The following is a 26196-nucleotide window of genomic DNA, read 5'->3' as shown; positions in this document are numbered from 1 at the left end:
AACTGTGACATTTCATCATCTCAGAAAAAACCTATTCAAAAAGAAAATATCATCTTCACAGAATAGTAATAATAGACCCTAATATTTATTTCTGACTTCTATGTGCCAGGCATTGGACTAAGCATTTTTACACATCAGCTGATTTCCCACTACATTACAAACCACGGGTAATCATCATTTTCAAATAAGGGAACTGAGCTCCAGAAATATTACATTTACAAGCCCAAGATCATAGCAAAAAGAAGGACAGCACAAGGACTGACATTGAGTAGAACACACCAAAGACACTGCTCTATAGAAAGCATTTTAATTTAATCAGAAAGCACATTTTAAAGAAATTACTGTACATATTAGGTCTACCCAAGCATCTCCCATATTTGGGAATCCTAAATGTAACTTTCTAGAACAAGAAAATGTTTCATCTACTTTTTATTAATAATATAACCCCAAAGAGAAAACCTATATGGCTTACGAAAAGGACGAGTCACAAACTTTACAGTCTATGTGCTTCAACATATTATCTGCTATAAATCTATAGAGTAAGTGGTGGTGGTGGTTTAATATCTAAGTTGTGTCTAACTCTTGCAACCCCATGGACTGTAGCCTGCCAGGCTCCTCTGTCCCTGAAAGTTCCCAGGCAAGAATACTGGAGTAGGGTGCCATTCCTTCTCAGGGGATCTTCCTGACCCAGGGATCAAACTCAGATCTTCTGCACTGCAGGCTGTCTTCTGCATTACAGGCGGATTCTTTACCAACTGAGCCAGCAGGAATGAGTAAGTACATCTGGTGTGATTTCTAATGATTTCACACCAAATATATTTCTCAGATATGAAACTAAAGAGACAGTTTAGAATAAGGGACTATAAAGAAAAGATATAAATCTAACATACAATGTCTTAATGCTAAATCTTGCTTCAAAGATTAGGCCTAAATAGCTAAACCAGGGCTTCATCAAACTTGTCATAAAAATCACAAAGATGCCAATTTATCTCAGAGAAAATAATCAAAAGGTTACAGAATTAAAGCAGCAAGTTCCATATTTCTAGATAATTTCAAATACACCAAGTGTGTTTGAGGAGCCCATCAAACAGGTGAATTCCTGCAGTTGCCTAGAATCATGAAGCCCAGCCCCACTTGCTTCTCTTAGAGTCATCCTTCTTATTCAGTGGAGATTTCTGCTGGCTTGGTTGAATGCAATCAGAAACTATAATTAATGAGACACTCTCTTCTTACAGAAGAATTTAAACACTGAGAAAGAAAAAAATTTCAGAAAATAAAAGCAACTGTACAAAGCATTTAAAAACTAAAATCCCATCTTCACCTGGATGTAAGTCTTCTTAAGTTAAAAAGACTCTCAAGTATATATCTTATACACATGAGGTGTTAACCACTTCCATTTAGTCTACAATGTATGTGTATTAGTCGCTTAGCTGTGTCCGACTCTTAGGAATCCATGGACAGAGTCCAGCAGTCTCCTCTGTCCATGAAATCCTTCAGGCCAGAATACTGGCGTGGGTTGCCATTCCCTTCTCCAGGGGATCTTCCCCACCCAGGAATCGAACCCGGGTCTCCCACAATGCAGGCAGATCTCTACACTGTCTGAGCCACCAGGGAAGTCCTTTAGCCTACAATATCAAATAGTAAGTCTGTAGGCAGCAAACAACATTTCAATAAGGCAGAGTTTTTTATCTGTATTACATGGTTAAATAAAAGCTTTTTAGTTACCTCGTCAATCTTTTAAAAGGACTGAAAACAAAGTTACTATAGTAATGTAAACATACTATAAGTTAACATTTAATACCATGACTCCTAGACTTTGTTTTTAATGATCAAAAAACTTCCAAGAGTTGGAAACTCATATAGGGTTAGCAGATTTTAATTTTTCCAAACAAGCACTTATATTTTTTTGAAAGTTCACCTACTAGCATCATTTTATAAAAGGCAATTTTAATTCAAGAAAAGTAGACTAAAGGACAAGCCTTAAATTGAATAAATTTAGTTTTATTTTACAAATAACTGATGAAAACTTCCTTGAGGCTAGCAACAGTACTTGAGATAAGCATTTGAGAACCAACTGCTTATAGAGGAAAGAATGCTACGCTGTCAGGTTCTACTCATGATCCTACCACTTGTGAACGGCTATTATAGACAAAAATTCTGAATTTCAATTTCCTCATCTATGAAAAGGGAACAGTCACCCTAGCTCACAAGGCTACTATAGAAATCAAAGGATAAAAGGCACTGAAGTAGTGTAGTCTGAAAATGTGACAAGTCACAGAAAAAGTTATCTCGACTGTACAACTTACCATCAGCTGACTGGGTAAACAATGCATAATCAGGATTGACTATCTCATTAGACAGAATATCAAACCACTCACGGACAACACCTTGACCCTGAGTTCAAGAAAATAAGATTAAGTATCAATAGAAATGGTGAAATTTTTTCTAAATTATAATAACATTAAATTTCTTCCATTATCAATTAAATATTAAACTTTATGCAAGGGCTTTTCAATCTTTTATAGACAGTGATCTTAACAACACTTATTTGTACACTCACCATGCCTTCTTCTCCATGAAACCGTACAGCAATTCCTTGCTTTAGCTTTGCACAATTTGCTTTTGACACAACTTCACAGCTACTCCTAAAAATAGAATCTAAATATGTAGCAATGGTTAATTTTACATACTAAAATTTACAAAAATTAGTATTTTGTGCCTTATACACACATCACTTTATTTCTAAACATACCTCTATGAACCAGCAGGATATCATTTTCATTCACTGGCCTGTGCACCATGTCTGAATCTGGCTGTCCTGAATGCAGATGTTCATAGAACCATTCACAGCGATCTTTAAATGGCTACCCCAACAAATAACAGTGAAATATGTTAGCAGGATTTCAGTCACTTAACTATCAGATTTACTTAACTAGCATTCTAAATGTCCTTTCTACAAATAATCATTCTTATACATTTACAATTAGTTCTAAATAATGTTCTGACATTTCATCTACTATTCACAAAAAGGCCTATCTAAGTTGAAATACTTTGACTACCTAGATAGTGTATTTCTTTTAATTCCCTGCATTATCTACAGAAAAGACTTGATAAAAGAATTTAATATCAGACATACAATTGAACACACACTCAATTTCTTTTAAACCCCAAAAGGTTTGTAAGAATGAATTTCCATATCCAGAAAAATTATGTTGCATACTCCATTTAATTTTCCATGAAAACAATCTTTACACCTAATTCTAACTTCTATCCTTTGAACACATGCAGCAACTAAAATGGAATTTGTTAAACTTTTTTCTTTCCTTCCTCCACCCTAAAAACTGAAAAATAAGATCTTGTGAACAGTTAAGATAGTCTCTACCTTTCATTCATTTGCCAGATATGCAAACTGTGGTTTGTAATTTTATTAATCAGAAAGTATTACTGAGTACCTAGTACGTGCAGATACTCCAGGTAACATAAGAGCTGTAAAAATTTCACTGTTAGAAACTGTCCAGTATAAAGAGATAAGACTAACACTGAAACAATTCAACACATATAATGATACCAAGTTCTAAACAGTAACATACAGATCACAGTGTACTAAGAATCCCGAGACTGTGCAGATGAGTGGAGAACAATGGCTTCATGAGACCCTGGTCTGAAGCAGGACTTACAGGTGGGGAGGATCTGTTCAAGCAGAGGGGAGAGAAAGCACAGCAGGCTAAGGGAGACAAGAAAAAGGCACAAAAGAAACATGTCCCCTGGGAGATGCAGTGACGGTGCCAGCATAGCCCTATATACATTGAAGGAAGTAAGTTTTTGTAAGTAAATCAAGGACATAATTATTGATCCTTCGAATCAAGACACAATGGCCACTGAAGGTACCTAACTGAGTGATATGGTCCTGGTCATAGTAGAAAAGAACAATAAAGAAAATCTGAAAGACATTACTCCTTTAAGAGAAGGTCTCTAAGGACAGAACTTTACATCAGAAATAGCTGAGAGGGGAAACCCCCTGCCCCACCACTATCTATCTCAATTCCTAGAAGGTACTGGTAAACATAACAAATGAGATCTTAAAAATTCTGAATTTAAGGTTAATAGGGATATAACTACTAAGAGCTTGGAAATAAATACTAGAATGTTCTGCAGGTGAGACACTGGAAAGAGTCATGAATGAAGATAATATAGGAGACAAGGTAGTATCTCATGTTCAAGAGATTAAAGATATAGGGACATACACCAAGAATAGAGAAGTTTATGATCACAGGTCAATACTGAGAATTTGCTTATTACCAAATGATACACACAGCTAGAAAAGTCAAAGGAGAATCAGGGTGCTGCACTACCACAAAAGCCAACAGTTTCAAGAGACAAATATGATCAATATCCAACACCACAAAGAGGGTCTCTCTCATGCAGTTTTTAGGACACCAGTAAATTTCTTTATCTGAGCAAAATATTATTTTGCTTCAAAAGACTTAAACACCACTTTTAACCAATTCTTAATAAAATATTTTTATGAGAATAACTTGTGCAAGAATAATTTTTGCCTTTTAATATCTGTTCTTCCAATAAGAAAAATGTTCCCTTTCCAAAATTAAATGTATAATTTTATCCATACTTCTAGAAGTTTTCCACATTTTGAATAAAATGTTGCTATTGTTATATTCATTACTGGGTTATTTCATTTTTAGTACACAGACTAGAATGTTAAGTGCTTGATATTTTAATGCTGATTATTCCTAAAATCTAGGTAAAAGAGGAGAAAACATTACACAGAAGTAATTTAAATAGGGCTTTGAATTTTGATAAACAATGTTTTGAAATCCTAGATCTATCACTACTAGGTTTGTAACCTGAGGGAAATTACAAATCCTCTCAGAACTTCCTACATGTAATCCTCTCAGTCTTCCTACCTGTAAAGTGGGGGAAAATAATACCTACTTGGAATTCTAATTCTGAGGATTAAAGGAAGACAGTAATTATTATAATCACAAATTAACTAATGTTTATTAAAGCACCTATAAGCCAGGTACTATTTTAAGCACTTAACATGCATTTTCACATATAACCCTTACAACACTCTGAGAAAAAGGGACTCATTATTATTATCCCCATTTCACAGAAGGGAAAAGTGCAGCACCAAGAGGTTAGGTAATTTGTGCAAATACTCAACTCCCAGAATCCGAACTTTGGCCACCTGATGCGAAAAACTGACTCTAATCATTAGAAAAGACCCTGTTGCTGGGAAAGATTGAAGGTAGGAGGAGAAAGCGACAACAGAGGATGAGATGGTTGGATGGCATCACCAACTCACTGGATATGAGTTTGAGCAGGCTCTGGGAGCTGGTGACAGACAGGGAAGCCTGGTGTGCTGCAGACCATGGGGTCGCAAAGAGTCGGACAAGACTGAGCAACTGAACTGAACTGAGAATGCTAACAGATACTGTTCTTATCACTCACACCAATGTTAAAATGACTGCAAGTAAGTATTTTAAATGACAGTAAACCTACTTGCCATTTTAAGAGATTAAATATTAAACTCAATCCTTTATCTAGAAAATGAGAACCAGTTTTAAAATAAACATATATGACAACTTTTTCTTTTAAGTAATTCAAATGTAACATTAAAAGGTACAAAAAGCTAGTAAGTTACCTGTTAAGATCAAAATATCTCCCCAACACATATATGTACATATGCCTACAAAACCAAAGGACACATTTCTGTATGTAAACTTTCTGAGTACCTGTATTTCCATAAAATAATTCACAAAACAGGACTGATAACAGAGGCTCCTCTTAACAGTATCTGTACAGCAATACAAAATATCTCTCCCTTTAACTACCCGGCCACCTGAAAACCACCAACAGGAGAAGAAGTCAATCCCTTAGCAGAGGTAGTTGTTTTTACTTTTTTCTGTCATAGCCTCCAGTTTCTTAGTATAGTACAATGGTGTCTTTTTCCCCCTAACGTGAGTAAGTTGCTAACATGATGTCCAGACAGTCCTAGAAAATACTTTAGTATATATTTCCTACAAACAAGAGAATTCATCTACATAAGCAGTTCACAATCATCAAAATCAGGAAATTAACACTGATAATATTATTATATCTAATCTTCAGACCCCATTTCAAGTTTTGCCAGGTTCCAAATAATATCCTGTATAGCATAATGACTCATGAACTGTATTTATTAATAGCTGTCTCTTTCATTTGGCACAGCTATTCTGTGCTTTCTTAATTTTCAGGACCTACATTTAAAGACTGCAAGTCAGTTATGTTGTAGAATGCCTCTCAAGTAGAGTTAGTCTGACTATTATGGTGTCACAGAGAATGGGACACAACTTAGTGACAGAATAACAACCACCATGATTTCCCATGATTAAATCAGGGTATGCATCTGTGACAGCAATATCTAAGAAGTGATGCCATATTCTCAGTGCTGGCATGCTGGTATGTCTGCTGGGATCATTGCCAAGCTTTTCCACTGTAAAGTTCCTTTTTAATCTTTGTAATTAGTATTCTAAAAGGAGATACTTTGAGATTATAAAAATATACCACCCTTCATCATAGTTTCCATTTATTCATTAATTCTTTCACTATAGATTTACAAGCTTCAATTTTATTTGCAGCATTTTGCCATCATTATTTATTTTGATGTTCAGATTATTCCAGATTTGGCCACTGGAGTCTATTCAAGTTGCTTCTGAATCATTTTGACACAACCTCATCATTCATCATTCTTTGAACAACTTTCTTGCACAATAAGATGATCCAGGCTCATCTCACACTTTCCCTGAATTAGCCATTTCTCCAACAGGCCCTAGTCTACTGAGAATGGCATTCAGAGGCCAAGAAGTGGATCCCAGGTTTGCTATATCTATCTAGCGACACTGGAAACTCTAAGTTCACACTGGTATCTCCAATTCTAATTCAACAGTACATGATTCATTGTTTTCCTCCAACTTTTAACTCCTTTCTCCAACAGTAAGACACTAGGCTTCCATTATCTTTACTAATTCAGTCAACTGCCTTACCTCATACATAATCAATCTTCAGTCACTGATGTGAACCATTCACTGCACAGACACGCTATACCCCACTCAAGCTCTGTTACCCTACTCAAGTTCTGTCAAACTACTCTGAGCAACTATCACCAGCTTGCACACTGGACATCCTCCATATATTGCTCCAACTCACACACTCTATGGTGAGCTCCTCTTCCACACATACACCCTCCTTTAGCACGTCCAAGCTCCAAAACCTCCCACTGGGCCACCACTATGCATGTGGACACCTGTATTGGTTAGGTGACAAAACCCCTCTGTGAGTCAAGAAGGTGGATGGCTAATGCAGATGCTTTTTGAATGAATCACTCAGGAAGGGAAGAGGGAAAAGGAAGTGAAAAACAGAGACAGTATTAAAAATAGCAAACTACCTGTTTCAAAAGCTATGTTTCTTTTACCTATAATCGCATTTACTCTAGAATGGCTAATGGTGCAGATTAAGAAAATGAATTTAAGAACCAGAGAAAATTTTTTAGATTCTAGTTCCCCCACTAAGCAGCTGAATGACTTAAACAAGTTATTTAACCTCTTCAGTAAATAAGTATCTATATCATATGATTGGTATGAAAATAAAATAATCTATATAAAACAAATGTATGGAACCTGACCTAAAGTTAGCATTCAATAAATGTAAATTATCACCACTACTTTCTCTTTTATATCATCAATATTAAACAGATGCCAAAGAAGACCTATATACATGTGTATAATTTTATAAGGCTTAGTTCTTAGCTTTTTTTTAATTATTGAAAGGAGTACTGTCCCTGAAGACATTTTAAAACACCTATAGCACTTATCTTATGACTAATAACCAAACCTTTGCCTCCAGTCTAGCCTACATTTCAGACAAATTATTTCCTAAAACTTTGGCAGGCTCATGTTATTCTCCTGAAATAAAGTTATCAATGGCTCCTGACAGTCTAGCAAATGAAAATTCTTCAATCTGGCAATCAAGGATCCATGTAGTATAATCCTAATCTACCTTCCCAGAATTATATCTCATTCCTCACCTACACAAAATTCCTGCTTTAACCAACTTTCCCATCTACATGTCCTGATCCATATCTTGGCTAGAATGTTCATCTTCCCCATTTCAGTTCAGTCACTCAGTCGTGTCCAACTCTTTGCGACCCCATGAATCACAGCACGCCAGGCCTCCCTGTCCATCACAAACTCCCGGAGTTTACTCAAACTCATGCCCATCGAGTCGGTGATGCCATCCAGCCATCTCATCCTCTGTCGTCCCCTTCTCCTCCTGCCCCCAATCTCTCCCAGCATCCCCATTTATTCCTATCAAAAATTTGCATGTAAATCCACCTCCTCTTTAAAATCTCCCTTGACTAAAGCAGCCAAAAGCAAGCCCTTCCTCCCTCAAACTCCTGAAGAACTAGGTAACACTGTGGTACTACAGTTACAATATTTTACAGGTACATTTATTATCTCCCCTGCTAGGGTGAATTAAGATCCCTCTGGAGATGGAACATATACTTTTGATCTCCAAAACAATTATCACTTATTGAATATATGTACCAGTCACTATTTAAAACATATTCTTCACAACACACGTTTTATGAAGTTAAAGAGTCATTATCTCTATTTTTGTAAATGAAGATCTCAAGGCTCAAGAATGTTAGAAAGATGCCCAAAGTCACATATCTGATAAGTAGCAAAATGAGCTTTTCCCAAGCGTGTCTCATAAAAAATGAGATATACAGAATGAACCCTTGGGAAGGAAAGCTCTCTTGGGAAGGAAAGGTCAGATAAGTTTGGAGGATTAACAAAGCTAAACCACTATATTTACCAAAGGGCTTCCAAAGTCTTTAGTAAACTGCTGATATGCTTTATAAATCCCCAACAAGGCATTTGTTATATTTCCCAAATGTATTTGGGGATTTTATCCCCAAGAACCACTGGCTTTACAGGATTAGTGTTCCATTTGAGGAATGTGACAAGGTGCTATCTTTGCACACAGTAGGCACTCAATACACATTTCTTAAATTTACTCCTCATTCGAAAGTAACACACTAGGGTAATTCCATATACTAAAGAATAAGGTAATGTCACTTCACTTACAGCAGGTGGTCTCTAGTAATTACTCTACTGAAGAGTATTCAAATTAAAAACTTAATTTTCCTTAGACAGGCTAAAGAGAGATTTTAAAAAGCACTACCTGTGACTTTATGATATGCATGAATCTTGACATCAATTCAGGACATTCAAGAAGGAAGTGAAAGTGGTCAAATATAATCTTGGGATTCCTAAAAGAAAAAGACGCGCTGCTTGTATAAATGGGAAGGATGAGTAGCATTAAGTGACATATAAATTTAGATACATAGATATTGAAATAGAATAAAAATACATATTAACCCCCACCTACTATACTCATACTTGGCACTGAATATTTTTTAGATAATAACAGAATATTTTTTCTGTTGAGATAAAAACTGTAAGAAAGAAAAAGTTACAAGAGCAGTCCATTAAACCAAGAAAGTTTTACCTGTTAACAAAGCATTTTAAAACTTCATCATGTTTGCAGACAAATTCAATGAAACGGGGCGAAGTCATTCTGTGGAGGGTAAAAAACAATCAGAACACATAGACAGAAGTTGGTGATATGGTAAATTTGACTATGCATTGAATTCAACTGGCTTCTAATCAAAAAACAAAATGGGGTTTGGATTGTCTTTATAGACTCTGAGGCATGCCTAGTCAATTTATAATGTAAAATATATAAATATACACACACACTCAGATATAGATAATAAAATAACTTTTCATTAACAGATGATAGAAAGTGACTTTTTAAAAACCTTGAAGTTTTAAGTATCTGTTTCCAACATATAATTAAATGATCCTATAGAAAGTAACATTCACCATCCTACATGTTAATAACATACATGGATGTTTAAAACTCAAATATTCTGTATTAATTCCAGATCAGTTCAATGAGTATCCTGAAGATTAGAATAGAACCAAAACAGCAAAGTATTATTTATTTCTGCAATTACAAAAAAATTATAGCTTTTCTTCATCAGAAACTGGGTTTTCTCTACTTTGTAATGCAAGTACCTGATTTAAGGCTTGGTTAGTGAGGCATCCACTTCAAAGACGGCTATCTTGAGTAAACACAAAGCCAGCCCCACAACTAGATAAAGAGTCAGGATACCTCCCACTGAGGCTCCTGTGTTTAGAGATTTTGGTTAACTTTGATAACTGGCCATTTGGATCACTTGCCTTTTACTCTTCTCATGCTTTATATTCCCACTCTTAAGTTTTAAATTCACCAATAAAAAGTGAGTCCTCGAAACCTTTCCCAGGTGGCGCTAGTGGTAAAGAACCTGCCTGCCAATGCAGGAGATACAAGAGATGTGGGTTTGATCCCTGGGTTGGGAAGATCCCCTGGAGAAGGGCATGGCAACCCACTCCATTATTCTTGGGATTCCCTGGACAAAGACTTGAAAAATAAAAAATAACCAGAAGATTACATGATGACCATATAATTAAAGAGCAACAGAGTGCCTTGGGATGTAATTCATTCATGTCATTATAGGGCCTAATAGCTCAGCTGGTAAAGAATCTGCATGCAATGCAGGAGACCATGGTTTGATTCCTAGGTTGGGAAGATCCACTGGAGAAGGGATAGGCTACCCACTTCAGTATTCTGGTGGCTCAGCTGGTAAAGAATCCGCCTGCAATATGGGAGACCCGAGTTCGATCCCTGGGTTGGGAAGGTCCCCTGGAGAAGGGAACGGCTACCCAACCCAGTATTCTGGCCTGAAGAAAACTATATAGTCCATGGGATCACAAAGAGTCAGACACGACTGAGTGACTTTCACTTTTCAAAACCCGAGTGCCCCTCCACCCTCAACCCCAGGCTTATGTGCACTTTTTCTCTCTCCCTCTACAATAACCTCACTGTGTGGCCCCAGGTGTGCCATGTAATTTAATAAATCTTTCTCCCCTCAAAGGTTTCCAATGGTTATTGCTGAAGGACATCTGTAATCATAATAAGAATCAAGGATTAGTCCAGCCATAACACTGGTTATTGATAGGTGGAGATTGCACATAAAACAGTTGGCATAGTCAGCAGGACTGCATGATTACCATTGCAGTAAATCAAGGGGAATGCCTGTTAGCTGCAGCTTGCTTACTACCACTTAACTTGGTGAGTAACACCATCTGGGAAAGGAGTCACTTGCTGAGGGTCTGTCTTGCTGCAACCTGCTTTTACACAGTGCTTATCATGTGCTGCCTGAGGCATCCAACCCAAAAGGTCATGGATGCCATAACCCAACAATCTCAGAGAAGTGTGATCAAGGCCATATGGTCCAATGAGATGATGAGACCACTAATTATAAAGACCTTAGTTGACTATTAATGTGTGTGAGGGTCCTCCACACCTCAAGGCCAAAAAGAGCCAAGGAGAGTGAACTGGATAGCAAGACTATCACCACCACGTGAGGAAAGGCTCTGGCTAAAGGCACAAGAAGAAGACTCCCTTAGGTGAGGAAGGGAGACTCCCACATGCAACCACAGAGTCAGTGGGTTGTGCCTAGACTACAAGTCCTAACCTAGAAGAGTTAAAATAGCTTCACAATGGAAACCAATGGTACCTCCAGAGAAGAGTATGGACCCCATGTCACTACTTCACTCACTACCGTTGCTCTCTGTCCCCTAACCCAATGGGACATTGAGTCCAATCCCTGGTATAAAGCTGCTAAAAAATGAATGGACAAATAAAAATATTCTAAACCTCTGGTGCCAGTGCCTCCTAGGAACCCTGAGGAGGTACAATAGCTCTTTGATAAACACAAAACCTCCTGGCCACTTCCTGGGCCATGCATACTAATACACTAAGAATTTTATGTAACATTTCAGAAGCCTGGGAGCTTTTCCCAAGAGCCTGAGCTTATGATGCTAATAGAGGCAAACCACCATTCTGGAATGCTCCCTTGGGACACCCTGGAAAGGAAAGCAGCCACCTACAAAGAGGCTCACAGTGTTGTCATCTAAAATTTTCCAGTAAAAACACATAAGATTAAGGTAAAAGGGAAAAAAAAAAAAAGAAGCAGAAACTGAGATCAAAAACTACTCCTTAACTGACAGAGAATAAGACGGTTGGATGGCGTCATTGACACAACAGACATGAGTCTGAGCAAAGTCCTGGAAATAGTGAAGGACAGGGAAGCCTGGAGTGCTGCAGTCCATGGGGTGGCAAAGAGTTGGACAAGACTGAGCAACTGAACAAGGAGAACAATAGTCTAATACAGATCCTGACCCACCTTCCACTTTCTCCTGCACAAGGCAGAACTAGGAAACATGCCTCATGAGGCTTCCCTGCTGCCAAATCAAAAGCTGACAGGGTTATCAAGGCTGTGAGTGAGGAAAGAAAGGGACACGAGAAGGCAAAAGCCCCCCGGACCCACCAATATTCATTACCAGGGCACTGCCTCCCCTCACTTGGGTATTTAATGCCTGACCCCATGCCAACTTTTCCATCATAGTGATCACTGCTAAGACTCACTGTGAATGGAAAATATTAAGATGAGGCCCACCTCCTGCTGCACAAAATTGGCATGATCCAATGGGTTCATCATGTCCATGACCAAAGTGACCAAATTGACTGCCTCTTCATTTTTAACCCTGGATAAGCCCCATTTGACCCTGAGTCCAGAGAATTATTTTTACAGGACACTCACCCTAAGTACAAGGTAGCCCTACTACCTTGTGTTGGTATACGAAAACCATCCAAAAGGCACTAAAAATTCTGGGAGGAAACTTACATTCTTCCTCTGTCCCTGAAGATGTAAGTCTCACCATGTCTTTGAAACAAAAATACCCAAGAAGGTAACTAAAACTCTGCCCACAATCACCAGAGACTGAAGGAAAAAGTGGGAGGGAAAGAGGCCTTTTAAAATATAAACTGTTGTAAAATCTCTCTTACTGAAAATCTAGTCCACACCCTCCTGAAGATAACTTGCCAAAGACAAATACAAATCTTAGAAGTCTTCTCCACAAATGCTAGTAAAAAGCTCTAGTCACAGAAGCAGGAAACCTTAACTTGTTCCATCTGCCAGACACATTCTGGACTCAAAGGTAGTCTATAAAATAGTAAGTTGTATATTGTTGCACCCTGATTCACAGGGAAAATTTTGGAACGGAAACTATAGGGTGGTTCTGTCTGGCTGCATGTTTCTGTATGCCTATGGATATACGTTACATGCAAGTGACTTTTTTTCTCTATCTTTGGAAAGTATTGACAAAATTAATTTGTAAAATTCTGTATTTAATTGGCCTAAAAATAAATACTATGAATTAAGTATTCTGAAACTCAGTAATACATGAACTAATCCAAACATTTTTCAATTCCATGTGATCTGGGATAATCTTCTATAAATAAAAGGTAGTTTAAGTTTGTTAGTTCAATTAAAAGTCATGTCTCAAATTTATCAATACTAGATATAATACAGACATGCAGCTTTTATTCTACTTGGGTTTACTATTCAAATAAGTTCATGTTATCTAGGTTACAAAATTTGTCAGCAAGAAAAATTATTTGGGATGATCACCAATTTTGCCTAATGTCTCATGAGACTTTCATGAGTAATCTAAAGATAACTGTTACGAGTAATCTAAAGATAACTGTTAAGAACAAGCGACTTAAACAGACGTAAGTAGAATAAGAGTTTAGGTGAACTTTTCAGCAATAGTTTTGTTGTTGCTGTTCAGTCGCTCAGTCGTGTCCGACTCTTTGCGACCCCATGGACTGCAGCACACCAAGCTTCCCTGTCCTTCACCATCTTCCAGAGCCTGCTCAAACTCATGTCCATCAAGCTGGTGATGCCATCCAACCATCTCATCCTCTGTCATCCCCTTCTCCTCCTGCCTTCAATCTTTCCCAGCATCAGGGTGTTTTCCAATGAGTCAATTCTTCACATTAAGTGGTATTGGAGCTTCAGCATCAGTCCTTCCAATAAATATTCAGGATTGAGTTCCTTTACAACTGACTGGTTTGATCTCCCTGCAGTCCAAGGGACTCTCAAGAGTCTTCTCCAACACTACAGATCAAAAGCATCAATTCTTCTGCACTCAGCCTTCTTTATGGTCCAACTCTCACATCCATATGTATTTTATGGAATATCTTCGTAAAAATGAAGTGAAGAAGTGAAGTGAAGTCACTCAGTCGTGTCCGACTCTTTGCGACCCCGTGGACTGTAGCCTACCAAGCTCCTCCATCCATGGGATTCTCCAGGCAAGAATACTGCAGTGGGTTGCCATTTCCTTCTCCAGGGGATCTTCCTGACCCAGGGATCGAACCCGGGTTTCCCACATTGGAGGCAGACGCTTTAACCTTTGAGCCACCAGGGAAGCACCACCAAATCTCTTTGGTGGCTTGAAACTTCAAAGTTCTGCTGAGTTAAATGATGGAAAATTTATTGACTATCTGGGTCATTTCCAAATAAGGTAAAACACTAATACTGAACATCAGTTTATCCACTTTGAGCTTTTCATTACAGAGGGGCTAATGATAAATTTGGTTCTCCTTAGTAAACATGTCTTGTACCACACTGAAAAATTATACTATAAGAAAGCATGTGCTTCTAGAAATTATGAAGCTTATTCATAGATTTGCCAATAAAAAGAATGCTGATATAACGGGCAGTTTATAGTTGCTTGCTTCTCAATTTTCACTAGAAAGTAAAGTTTCTAAGGGTTAAGAATTCTGATTAATATATGTAATTTAAACTAGTGAATATAAGAGAGGAACTGTCTCTGAATGCAAGGAAAGCAGGATGTGTTTTGGTATGAGGTTTGTGTTTTTGGGATGAGGCTGCTGATATTCAGTCGCTAAGTCCTGTCTGACTCTTTGCAACCCCGTGGACTGCAGTATGCCATGTTTCCCTGTCCTTCATAGTGTCTCCTGGAGTTTGCTCAAACTCATGTCCGTTGAGTCGGTGATGCCATCCAACCATCTCATCCTATCACCCCTTTGCTAAGAGAATTTTAAGTAATTTTGTCCTAAAGTAAAGCTGGTTATTTCAAAAGAGGAAAGAGGGAAATAAAGAACAAAACGATATAGAAAAGACAGCAAGGTGGAAAGATACAGAATGAAAGGATTTTACCTTGTACTGTCAGGCTGGCTAAAATTCAACTGGTATCCTATGGATTTATTTTTTTCTCCCAACAAGCTTTATTATCAATGATATGTTTATGCAATTTTTTTCATCTGCTAAAAGGACAGTTTTCCTGCAGTGTTTGTCTGCTGCTGATAGAGAAAGAGACTGTAAATGGTTTTCCTTTACCCTCTAAGTAATCTGGCTAGAAAAGCAAAGATTTTGTATTTTATCAAAATAATTTCCTGTATTTCATGCTATCTTTAAGTGATTAAGTGAAACTCAGTCATATCTAACTCTTTGTGACCCCATGGACTGTGTAGCCCACTAGGCCCCTCTGTCCATGGAATTCTCCAGGCAAGAATACTGGAATGGGTGCCATTTCCTTCTCCAGGGGGTCCTTCTGACCCAGGGTTTGAACCCGAGTCTCCTGTATTGTAGGTGGACTCTTTACCATCTGAGTCACCAGGGAAGTCCCATGCTATCTTAATCAGGTATTTGATTACTTAAGAAAAATGAGTCTTCTCAACAGGAAGAGTTAAGATTTGCTCACAACAATGTAAGTATCTGCATTTGCCTTTAAAATCATCTGTCACTTTGGTTAGGTAGATAATTAAGTATTATTTCATAATGATCTGTGATATTATTTAGTCAAGTGTCTAAAATCTTTTTAATATTTTTTTATAAACTTCCCCAAACCAAATTCTAAATGAAGTCTTTTTGACCTAGAAGTAACTTTTGGATTTTTCAAAAGGCCCCTGGAACATCTCAAAAGATAGGTTTTCTCTCCTTATAAAAAGAGAGACATTAAACTAATTAGGCTTATCTAATCCATTAAACGTCAGACAAGAAATAATGCTAAACCTTCTTTATCAATATCCTTATTTGGATATGTATTATTAACATAAGTGTTCCAGAAATAATACGAAATTCCTAAAACTCTGATATGTAATGTTATTCATCATAATTCCAGCTATCATCTTAAAATGTTGTGTCACAGAAATAACCAAATTCCCCTATCAAGTGCATTACAATGAACTCTCATCATATCTTTAACCACTGGCATTTTTCAAGTCTTTTCCCAATTACAGACAGTTATTGTTTTACTCTGATGCTTTTGCAAAGGTGCTTCATCTTTAAGTTGATTCATGGAAAGGACTCTGACAAATACAAGTTTCTGATAATTTTCACATCCTACCACTGAACTGGGTAAGCATTTACAGAACTTTAAGGAAAAAACAGATTCATAACACTGCTAACCAAAGATCAATATCAAGAATTATATAGGGCTTAATGAGTTCATGAAGGATGATCACAATTTTTATGAATTTTTGTTTGAAACACTGCTAGTTCTTCAATATTTTCCTTTTCAGATTTACAGAAACTTTTCCTTCTATGCTAGCAATAACTCAAAAATTTGGTTAAGCATACCTCTGTGAACAAACATGAAACAACTACTTTTTCTCCTAACCTGATCCCTCCAGAATATGGAAACTCTCTGGGTATCCTTATTTTCATGGCAATATAGTTACTTGCCTAAGTTCAGTAAGAATCTGTTCTCCTTGTAACACGACACAATTGAAAACACTGGTTATACTGCCAAAGCTTTGACTGGAATGTCTCCCTTTGACAGAAGAATGTATAGACTCTGATATGACCAGACAACTTTAGGGAACTAAGGGTGTTAATTTTATGAAGCCAATAAAACTGTGGAAAAATCAACCTGGTACCTTGCTTACAGGGTCCTGGCAGAATTACCAGGTAAGTAAGGAAGGTCACTTCCGGGCAGGCCCAGAAACTTCAAGATATTTTGGGGACCTCAAGAAGAGAGGAATTCACCCAAATCTACAGGTACTGCAGGCAAAATGTGATGGTGAGTCCTTGACTTGGCTTCTTAGCCTCCAGAGGCTTTTTAAACGTTCAATCTGAGATTCCTTATGAAAAGTTCTGGCAAAACAGACATACAGGAGCCTAAATGACCAATCACTATTCTTCCTCCACTATATAAATAACCAGGTCAAGTTTAACAAAACTAGATTTACTATGCAAACATACTAGTCTTACTTTGATCATCTCTGATAGGAATGAGGGCAACAGTAAAGAAAAATTACATTTCAATGGAAAATTACAGTACACCCTTGTAGATATCAGATTCTAGTCCTCTTAGCTGTCTGTGAGGTTTTTTTCTTACCTGTAAACTGGACTGGATACTGAATTTTCACTTCCTCCAACATCTAGCTAAAATTCTCCAAATTAATGTTTCCAATTTTCCTCCTACCCTTCTCACTTGGAATCATTGAGAACTAAAACTGCTCCTTTTTCAAATTCATGTAAGATAGATTAGGACAACTTGATGTAAAATTCAGAGAAATAACCACAACAGCTCATATATGGACAATCTTCATGCCTACTGCTAGATGGGCCACTCAGAAAAATCACCAGATACATTCAAACTGCAAACCAGGAAAATCGATCAGATTGCCTCTACTTTGTCCGCTTCAAAGATGACTATCTCCAATAAACACAATGCCAGATCCACAACTATATAAAGAGCCACCCCTCATCTCCAAGCTCCTTTGTTTCAGAGATCTTGATTGATTTTGATAACTGACGATTTGAGCCACTTGCATTTTCTCATGCTTTAAATTCCCACTCTCAGTGTTTTAAATTCACCAATAAAGAGTGAGCTTTCAAAACCCCAGGCCTCTACCTTAAACTCCAATAAAAACAGAACCCCAAGCCCTCAAGCATTCTTTCTACTGGCAACCTTGCTGTGTGGCCCCAGGTGTGTCATGTAATTTCCAGGTCCTGTAAGTAATAAACCCTTTTTTTTTTTTTTTTGCAAAGTTTCCTGATGGTTATTGCTGAAGGGTGTCTTGCAATCATAATAAGAACCACAAGGGCTGCTCCAGCCACAACATTGGTTACAGATAGGCAGAGATCAGCACACAAAATAAGCAGAAACTTTCTTACCCTGGAGGCATCTGACAAGAACAGCACATGTAAAAAGCTTGAATGACAGCACTTAGCCGGTTAGCTGTCATAGAAATAACATCCTGACAGTCTGCACTGGCTTCCTGTTTCCCTCCAAGAGCATCTGGTTTAGATTCCCCTGTGCCAGTGGACAGATTTTCATAGCTCCCAGGTCCTGGAGGTTCAAATGGAGGAATGGAAGTACCATCTTGATCTTGGCCTTTTTGTTTCAGCAAAATAGAAGTGATATCCGTTGAGTCCTTTTTGTTTTTCATCAATTCTGTTGCTATTAAAACTAGCCATTCGTCTAATGAGTGCCAAAGCAATTCAAGAGGCTAAGAAAAAAAGAAAAGTGTTTTTTTTAAAAAACCAACATTCTTAAACTGCAGGAAAAAAAAGAAACCCACTCAGACAAATATTATACGAGAGAATATTTACTCTAGATACTTCTATTTTCCCAAGTTTATGTGACCTGCAATGCCTAAAGATAAGTAACAAAAATATAAATGTCATATAATTACTTCATTAATAGCAAAAGCTTATTTTAAATTTATTTATTCCTTGGAATAAAAAAAGGAAAACTACACTCTAACAAAAAAATTTATAAGCAATTTTCTTTCTCTTAAAAATTTTCAATTATTTTGTTTCAAAACCATAATTACCTTTATGAGTACAATTCCCTAAAATCTTTACTGCATTAATGTGTTGACTGTTTTTAATTATGTTGCTTTTCAATTTAAAAAATAAGTATTCATAAAGAACTTAATAAACAACTTGGTTTACTGCACTTTTTCTTTACATGTAATCTCTGACATTTTGAAAATTTACGACAAGAAATTTTAGATATCACGGCATTTACAAGTACACATACACACAGAGGCATACCCAATCACACACAACTCATCTCTAATAGCAGTAATTATCAAATATTGGCTAGCAAATCCATAATTCAAAATAAAGATTAACAGCTTAATAAAAAAAGAAAATGGGAATAAACAGTTTATTATTTCTACACTATATAAAATATTCCTTTTGAGAATAATTAAATGTTTTTTGTAAATTAACAGCAAATGAAAATTTATCTTTAAAATACCATGTGATCACAAATGCCACAACAGGACTAAGGACTGGAGAAGATGAAATACATACATCATCTCTAGTAAATAGTAGTTTTTAACAGAAGGAGAAATATAAATGCCCAACTACTATTAAAAGACATGCTCCTGGGGATGTGTACAGCATGGTCACTATAGTTATCAACACTGTATTGTACAATTTAAAAGTTGCTACAAGAGAAAAGCTTTAAAGTTATCAGCACAACAAGAGCAACAAAGTAGTGATGATGTGAGGTGAAGGATGTGCTAACTAATCTTACTGGAGTAAACATTTTGCAATACACACTTGTATCAAATCATCACACTACACCTTGAAGTTACTCAACATTTTATATAACAATTATAGCTCAATAAAACTCAGAGGAAAAAAAGACCTGCTAGAACATTTTAAAACCCAAATAAAAATGAACAGTGAAGGCACAGGAGGGCAGGGGAGAGAGTAGTTAAATTGTCTTCCATTCCCACACTATTCTCAATATTCCTAATGAGAGTGATAAACTGTCTTTCTACAAATGAATATAAAAATTAACCTTACTTTTTGATTCTTATATGATCACAGAATGCTACAAACTAGACATCTGCTTCTGAAAGACCCACCCTTAACTATTTCAAGTAAAATTCTTATTTTTCAAAGGCCAGTATTGTAAAAAGATTACACAACCATATTTACAACTCTTCTAAAGTTCTGTTCTGCCAAGAAATTCTTTCTAATTATTATCTAATAAATCCCACTACTATTACCTTCAGCCTATCTTCAGATTCCCAGAACATTCTCTTTTGAGAATATTCTGCTTATTGAATCTGCAAACACTTAAACTGCCCCTAAGTTTTCACTTACATATTGAACCAAAAAGCAAGAAGAAAAAAACCCCTCCACCATCAACAAAAAAACAGTTCACTCATTCAACATATATTTAATTAATACAGCCTAGGTAAACAGGTTCACAAAGTGAGAAGCTAATTCCTGAGAAATATTTTCTGAGGTTGAAATGAGCACCCTTCTCTCCCACAAACAAGGCTTTTCCAAGGTTAGGCACAGGAGATGGGTGCCTAACTTCTTAAAGGATGGCTGAACTGCTTAAAAGAAGTGCAAGAAGCACCAGCAGCCATCAATACTGACACGGTACCTTCACTGAAAATGTCTTCATTTTAATCATGATCCAGGTTTGGGTCTATAGTTTCTCTTCATGAGAAAAACATTAACCCTGCTATAAAACATGAAAAAGAACTTTTTATGTCAGCAAAACTACTAGCTTTACATCAAAAAAATAAACACCCTCTAAAGAAAGAACAGGTGGTGATGAAAAACTGCTTCAAACAAAAGGAATAAACGGCCTCTAAGTGAGACTGACAAAACTCAGAAAATCCCCACACTGGGTGGAGATGAAGGCTGAGGCAGGAAGCGATACCTACTGCTTATGTGCGGATGAGAGCACTGAGCCTGAACTGCAACCATCCTATTCTCAAAAACTGACAAAGGTGAAGTCTGAATAATTCCAGAAATAATATCCAAAAAAGCTGATCTCTGTAAAAATGACAGTGACAATAATGATACTGAGAAAAGATAGAAAGAGTTTTCAATAAAGTAGCACAGCTAAGAATTAAAAGAGAATGAGGAAAAAAAGTAGAGAAGTAGTCATCTTAGGCCTTTCTTTATTTTCTCTTTTTCTCACTGTACATTTCCTCATGCATATGTGCACTAAAATGAAATCTCAACCGTAAAGCATTTTTACTTAAGGAGTTTCCCTTTGAACACTTGTTCAGAAAATTCATTTCTCAATAACAAAAAGAATGCTGTGAAAATAACTTTAATTTCTACCTGCAGTAGCAGTAACAGACAAAAAAGGTTAAAATAAATTTTAAAAATTAAAAATAAATAATTGCAAACCATATCTATTCATAAATAATACTGATAAAAAACACTAGATACACAGAACCATACATATCAACTGTTACAGAAAAATGAGTCAATGGCTATGGAAAATGTTAGGCTTCTTGGCACTATGAAAATAATACTTCATTTCTTATTACTGAGTTGATTTTCACCACAAAACTATATTCTACCTATAACATCAATGACTTTCAAAACATTTCAAATTCGCAAGTCAAAGCTATAACATAAAAATCCCAAACTTGTTGGACAATTAAAAAAACTTCACGATCCATGTGCCAAATTAGATACAAATTTGACCGGAAAGCATTATTAACTTAAATTCATCAACAGTATCTTGAAATTCTGTTAGTCTATTCTCGCCTCATAATGTCAAATGCCATAATCCAAAGGATAAGATCTTAAAGTTAAAAGTTTCTCAATCTTTCTTGGCTTCTAAATTTCTCCAATTATAATTCTATGAAACCATTAACAGTCACAGTTTACTACTCACAAAAAAAGAGCATATCAGGATTCAAGAAGCCTAAACTGTTTTCCTCATGCTCACCCTGCTTCGATAACCAGAACTACCTTCTCCTTCAGATGTTTCAAAGTTTGCAAGGCTCTAGATAAAAATCTCTTAACACTGAAAGAATGGCTAAGTGTTAAGATTAACTTAAAGTACTTCTAAGATAAATCAGAAGACTAATAACAGGATGTTAAACCATTTCACCTACTAAAAACACATGGCCTATAAACCCACTCATTCTTAATGGAAAACCCATTAGCTAATCCCAACAATAAAGTGACATGTTAAGAGTACCTAGTTAATGAAACAGAAAGTAGGGATCAACTGCTACCTTAGACAAAATGTGGTAAAAATTAAAATGGTATTTCCAATCTTACACTGTAGCAACTCAGCAGATGGTTCAGATTTTTATAACTTCAATCATCCCACAATGAACAAAAGACATTAAATACATGGGTCACAATGTAGTTTCTATTTTTCATCCTTATAAGTGGGAGGGAAGATCATTTTGCCATCCTCCAGAGAGTCCACACAATTCATAAAATTAGATAGAAAGCAATTAATTCCTTAAGAGAAACACTAGCTAGTGTTCTAAAAAAAAAAAAAAAAACTGAGTTTTGCAACAAAAATGTTTTGCCAAAGAGAAAGGTCAAAATTTAAGAGAAAATAAGTGGTCAGAAACAAAAGCAATTGTATGACACAGAAAAAAATATTCCTCAAGAACAGAAATAAAGATACTAACAAATGAAATAAAATATAAGTAAAGAACTTTATATTAGGTTGATGAAAATGTAATTGTGATTTTGAACCATGAATTTTAAATCATTATAACTAGGCTCAAACACATCTTTATTAATCAAAATAGGAACCATTACAATCAACACATTTTTGCCAATGAGAAATAAGTTTTTTTATTCCTGTAGTGTAAAAACCCACGCTTCAGGCTTGGATGAACTCTTGAAAAGTATTTTCTGCCTCCAGGTGGTTGTGGAAGTGTTTTCCTACTAAAGTTGTTGAGATGCTTGAAGTGGTAGTCGGCTGGCAAGAGGTCAGGTGAACACGCAGATGAGGCAGAACTTCAGAGCCCAATCTGTTCAACTTTTGAAGTGTTGGCTGTGCAACGTGTGGTTGGGCACTGTCATGGAGAACTGGAGCCATTCTATTGACCACATTCTATTGACTAATACTGCAGCTTTTGGTGGATCTCATCGATTTGCTGAGCATACTTCTCAGATGTAATGGTTTCACCAGTATTCATAAAGCTGTAGTGGATCAGACCAGCAGCAGACTACAAAACAGTGACCATGACTCTTTTTTTTTGGTGCAAATTTCTCTTTCAGAAGTGCTTTGGAGCTTCTTCTTGGTTCAGTCACTGAGCTGATCATTGTCAGTTGTCATATAAAATCCATTTTTCATCACATGTCATAATTAGATCAAGAAATGGTTCATTGGCATTGCACAGAATAAGAGAAGACACTTCAAAACGACGATTTTTTTGATTTCTGGTGAGCTCACGAGGCACCCACTTATTGAGCTCTTTCATCTTCACAATTTGCTTCAACTGCCGAATGACTATAGAATGGCTGACACTGAGCTCTTTGGCAATTGTTCGTGTAGTTTTAAGTGGATCAGCTTTGATGACTGCTCTCGGTTGTTATCAACTTCTGATGACCAATAACTACGCTTCTCATCTTCGAGGCTCTCATCTCCTTTGCAAAACTTCTTGAACCACCACTGCACTGGACATTCATTAGCAGTTCCTGGGCTAAATGCATGGTTGATGTTGCAAGTTGTCTCTGCTGCTTTGCAACCCATTTTGAACTCAAATTTTAAAAATCACTTGAATTTACTTTTCATTTACCATAATTTCAATAGTCTAAAATAAATATAAATAGCAAGTAATGTCATAAGCAAAAAAACAAAGTGAGAAATGTGCATTAAAATCATCTATAACAGAACCACATTTATTTAAGAAACTATTCCAATATCATATGGCAAAGTGCAACCATGTAAAACCACAATTACTTTTGCACCAAACTAATATATTATATACTTCATTGATATATAACAATAAAAACAAAGAGTCTGGATTCCATAAGAAAATGCTAAAATAAACAATGATATCTTTTTCTACCATGTTTTATCTGTACTGACTGGCTGGGTAGAAAAATAACATTTAAATCAAGCACTAGATGCCTATAAAGAGGTTACTTATTAGCACATAATTATTTTCTGATATCATTAGCAATAGGTAGCAAATTGAAATCATAACAAAACAAAGACAATAATAAATATAATCTATACTCAGTTTGTCTATAGTGACTATATCTATATTTGGTTTGATTGTTTACCCATCATTACAGATGAATAGAAGAACAAGTAGAAAAATCAATCAGGGGTAGATTCAGTAACTAACAGCATAAGTCATATTAGAAACACATTAAGAACAACTTCTTGTAATGTGAATGTCTGAGTAGTAAAACCCACTTAAAACAGCAGTAACAAAACAGATCAATAATTCAGACTTGAATTTTACAAAGACAGGAAATTATCACTTCTAACCAGTATTAAAGAAAGTGGTACACTGAAAAGCTAAAATCTGAATTACAAGATGCACAACTTCATTCTTCCAGGAGATGGCACAATGGGGGAAAAAAAGGAAGGGGAAAAAAGACACAGAGCTGAAGCAATACAAAATACATTAAGAAAATATCTCAATGTTTCTTAACTTGAAGTTATCCAAGGAATTGCTAGTAAACCCAATAAATTAAAGTAAACTTACTTTAAAAAATACACACACACACAACACACACGATAATAAAACCTAAATAAAAACTGGATGTTTTTTCTCTTTCTGAGTAAGAAATATTTTTTTAAAAATCGTGATGGCTACATTTAAGACCTATAATCCAATTTTTTTAAGTAGATTTAATTAGATTTAAACATTAAATATCATTACTCTTAGAGTAAAAGACTAGTAGAATTAAAATTTCACTTGTAAGAGAAACATAGAAAGCTCACCAACTGACTTGCTGCTGATTAGACAGAAGAAAGGAGAAAGGTCTTGGTTTAAAAAGTGTCAGTCACAGGTATAAACCAAAGTTACATCCTGTTCAAAAGGTTTCTGATTAATGAATGTTTGCTTTTCAAAATCATCTCTTTTACATCTATCTTCCTAACAACATCATATACTTTTCTGACCTTGAACACCTGGCTCCTTGGAGTTTTATTCCCATTGTAGCCCATATCAATTCCATTACTGGGAGAGGATGGACCAATACGAAAGACATGACAAAATATCCTCACAATCCTTAAAAGGCTCTTCATTTGAGCATCGTAATTACTAGATATGCTGAAAATAAAAATTAAAATATGAATAGATTAGGTGGAGTAAAACAAATTCATCTTAAAATACTTATTTTAAAAACATTTTATTACGCTTACCATCTGTTTGATAATTTAATGAATAAAATTTCTTTACTATCATGATATGGGATGGAATGTTTTGTTTACCAGAAAGTTAGCAAATACACATTATTTGGATTGTATATGAAAGAGTTATTAGCTTTTAAGCAACTAGAATATACCAATGATCAAAGTATAAAATATGAAGAAAATCACCACTATAGAACAGTACATTTATAAATTAGGCTGACTGTTTAGAACTCTGAGAACATTTCACTGAGAACCAATAGTTGAAATGTTGATTATAATCTTAGGCCAACCTACACTTCAATGGTAGAGATTGAACTTTGTTATTCTATCCATAACCCCATTTTGCCTAGCCCATCCCAGAATAGAAACCAAATGTTCACATACAGAACATATACAAATTAAATAATCTTAAAGTTACTATCTCTATCAGGGTGGTTCCCTATAATGGGTTGTCTAATGACTGTACATAAAAGAAATATATCCTACTATGAAAAAGGCTGATGCGAGTAATTCTAAACCATATTAATAACTTTTCTTTGACAAATCAAAAAGCCCTTTAAAATCCCATACTGCCTGGAAATTGTTCATCATCATTATGGATATCAATCATTACTCTTCCACTGAGAAAATGAAGGAGTTCGACTAAAAGTGTATGGAATCTAACAACTGATCTTAAAAAAAAAATTTGTCGTTGTTGTTCAGGGGGTGGTTTTATTTTGAAACCTTCAACATAAGTTATCTTGTATTACAATGGTTACACAAAAGCAGAGTAAAAGAGCTGCATAAACATTTGGGCAGAATGTTATGACTGCCTTTGTATAAATTTAATCATCAAAGCTTACCCTACCTTCCTCAGTTCATTAAAATCTTCCTTTATGATATTTTTGGGTATCCTTTAACATTGAAAACAATAATGATTGGTAATGAAGAAATAGCAAATGCTGATTCTAAGTATTCTGATTTGATAAGTGAAAAATCAGAGGGTATTCTCTATTCTAATGACAACTGAACCAAAATTTCATGACACTTTAATTTCAACATTCATGCTGTTTCAAAAAATTATTTAATAAATAAAAATTAACTATCA

General features: G+C 35.9%; 1 protein-coding gene across 8 annotated transcripts in view; it reads right to left on the bottom strand.

Moving 5' to 3' along the window:
• HACE1 (HECT domain and ankyrin repeat containing E3 ubiquitin protein ligase 1) overlaps positions 1-26196 on the bottom strand; it is a 115327-nt gene that overhangs the window by 36258 nt on the left and 52873 nt on the right. For all 8 annotated transcript variants that reach the window (XM_061131899.1, XM_061131897.1, XM_061131900.1 and 5 more), the window contains 7 exons: positions 24876-25026; positions 18161-18495; positions 9571-9639; positions 9244-9331; positions 2753-2864; positions 2561-2658; positions 2307-2394 (listed from right to left, as the gene is read on the bottom strand). In XM_061131899.1, the coding sequence (XP_060987882.1) occupies positions 2307-2394; positions 2561-2658; positions 2753-2864; positions 9244-9331; positions 9571-9639; positions 18161-18495; positions 24876-25026 (941 nt within the window). The remainder of the gene's footprint in view (positions 1-2306; positions 2395-2560; positions 2659-2752; positions 2865-9243; positions 9332-9570; positions 9640-18160; positions 18496-24875; positions 25027-26196) is intronic.

This window comes from Dama dama, chromosome 28 (genome assembly GCF_033118175.1).
Source record: "Dama dama isolate Ldn47 chromosome 28, ASM3311817v1, whole genome shotgun sequence".
NCBI lineage: Eukaryota > Metazoa > Chordata > Mammalia > Artiodactyla > Cervidae > Dama > Dama dama.
This window is presented reverse-complemented; position numbering and strand designations above follow the sequence as displayed.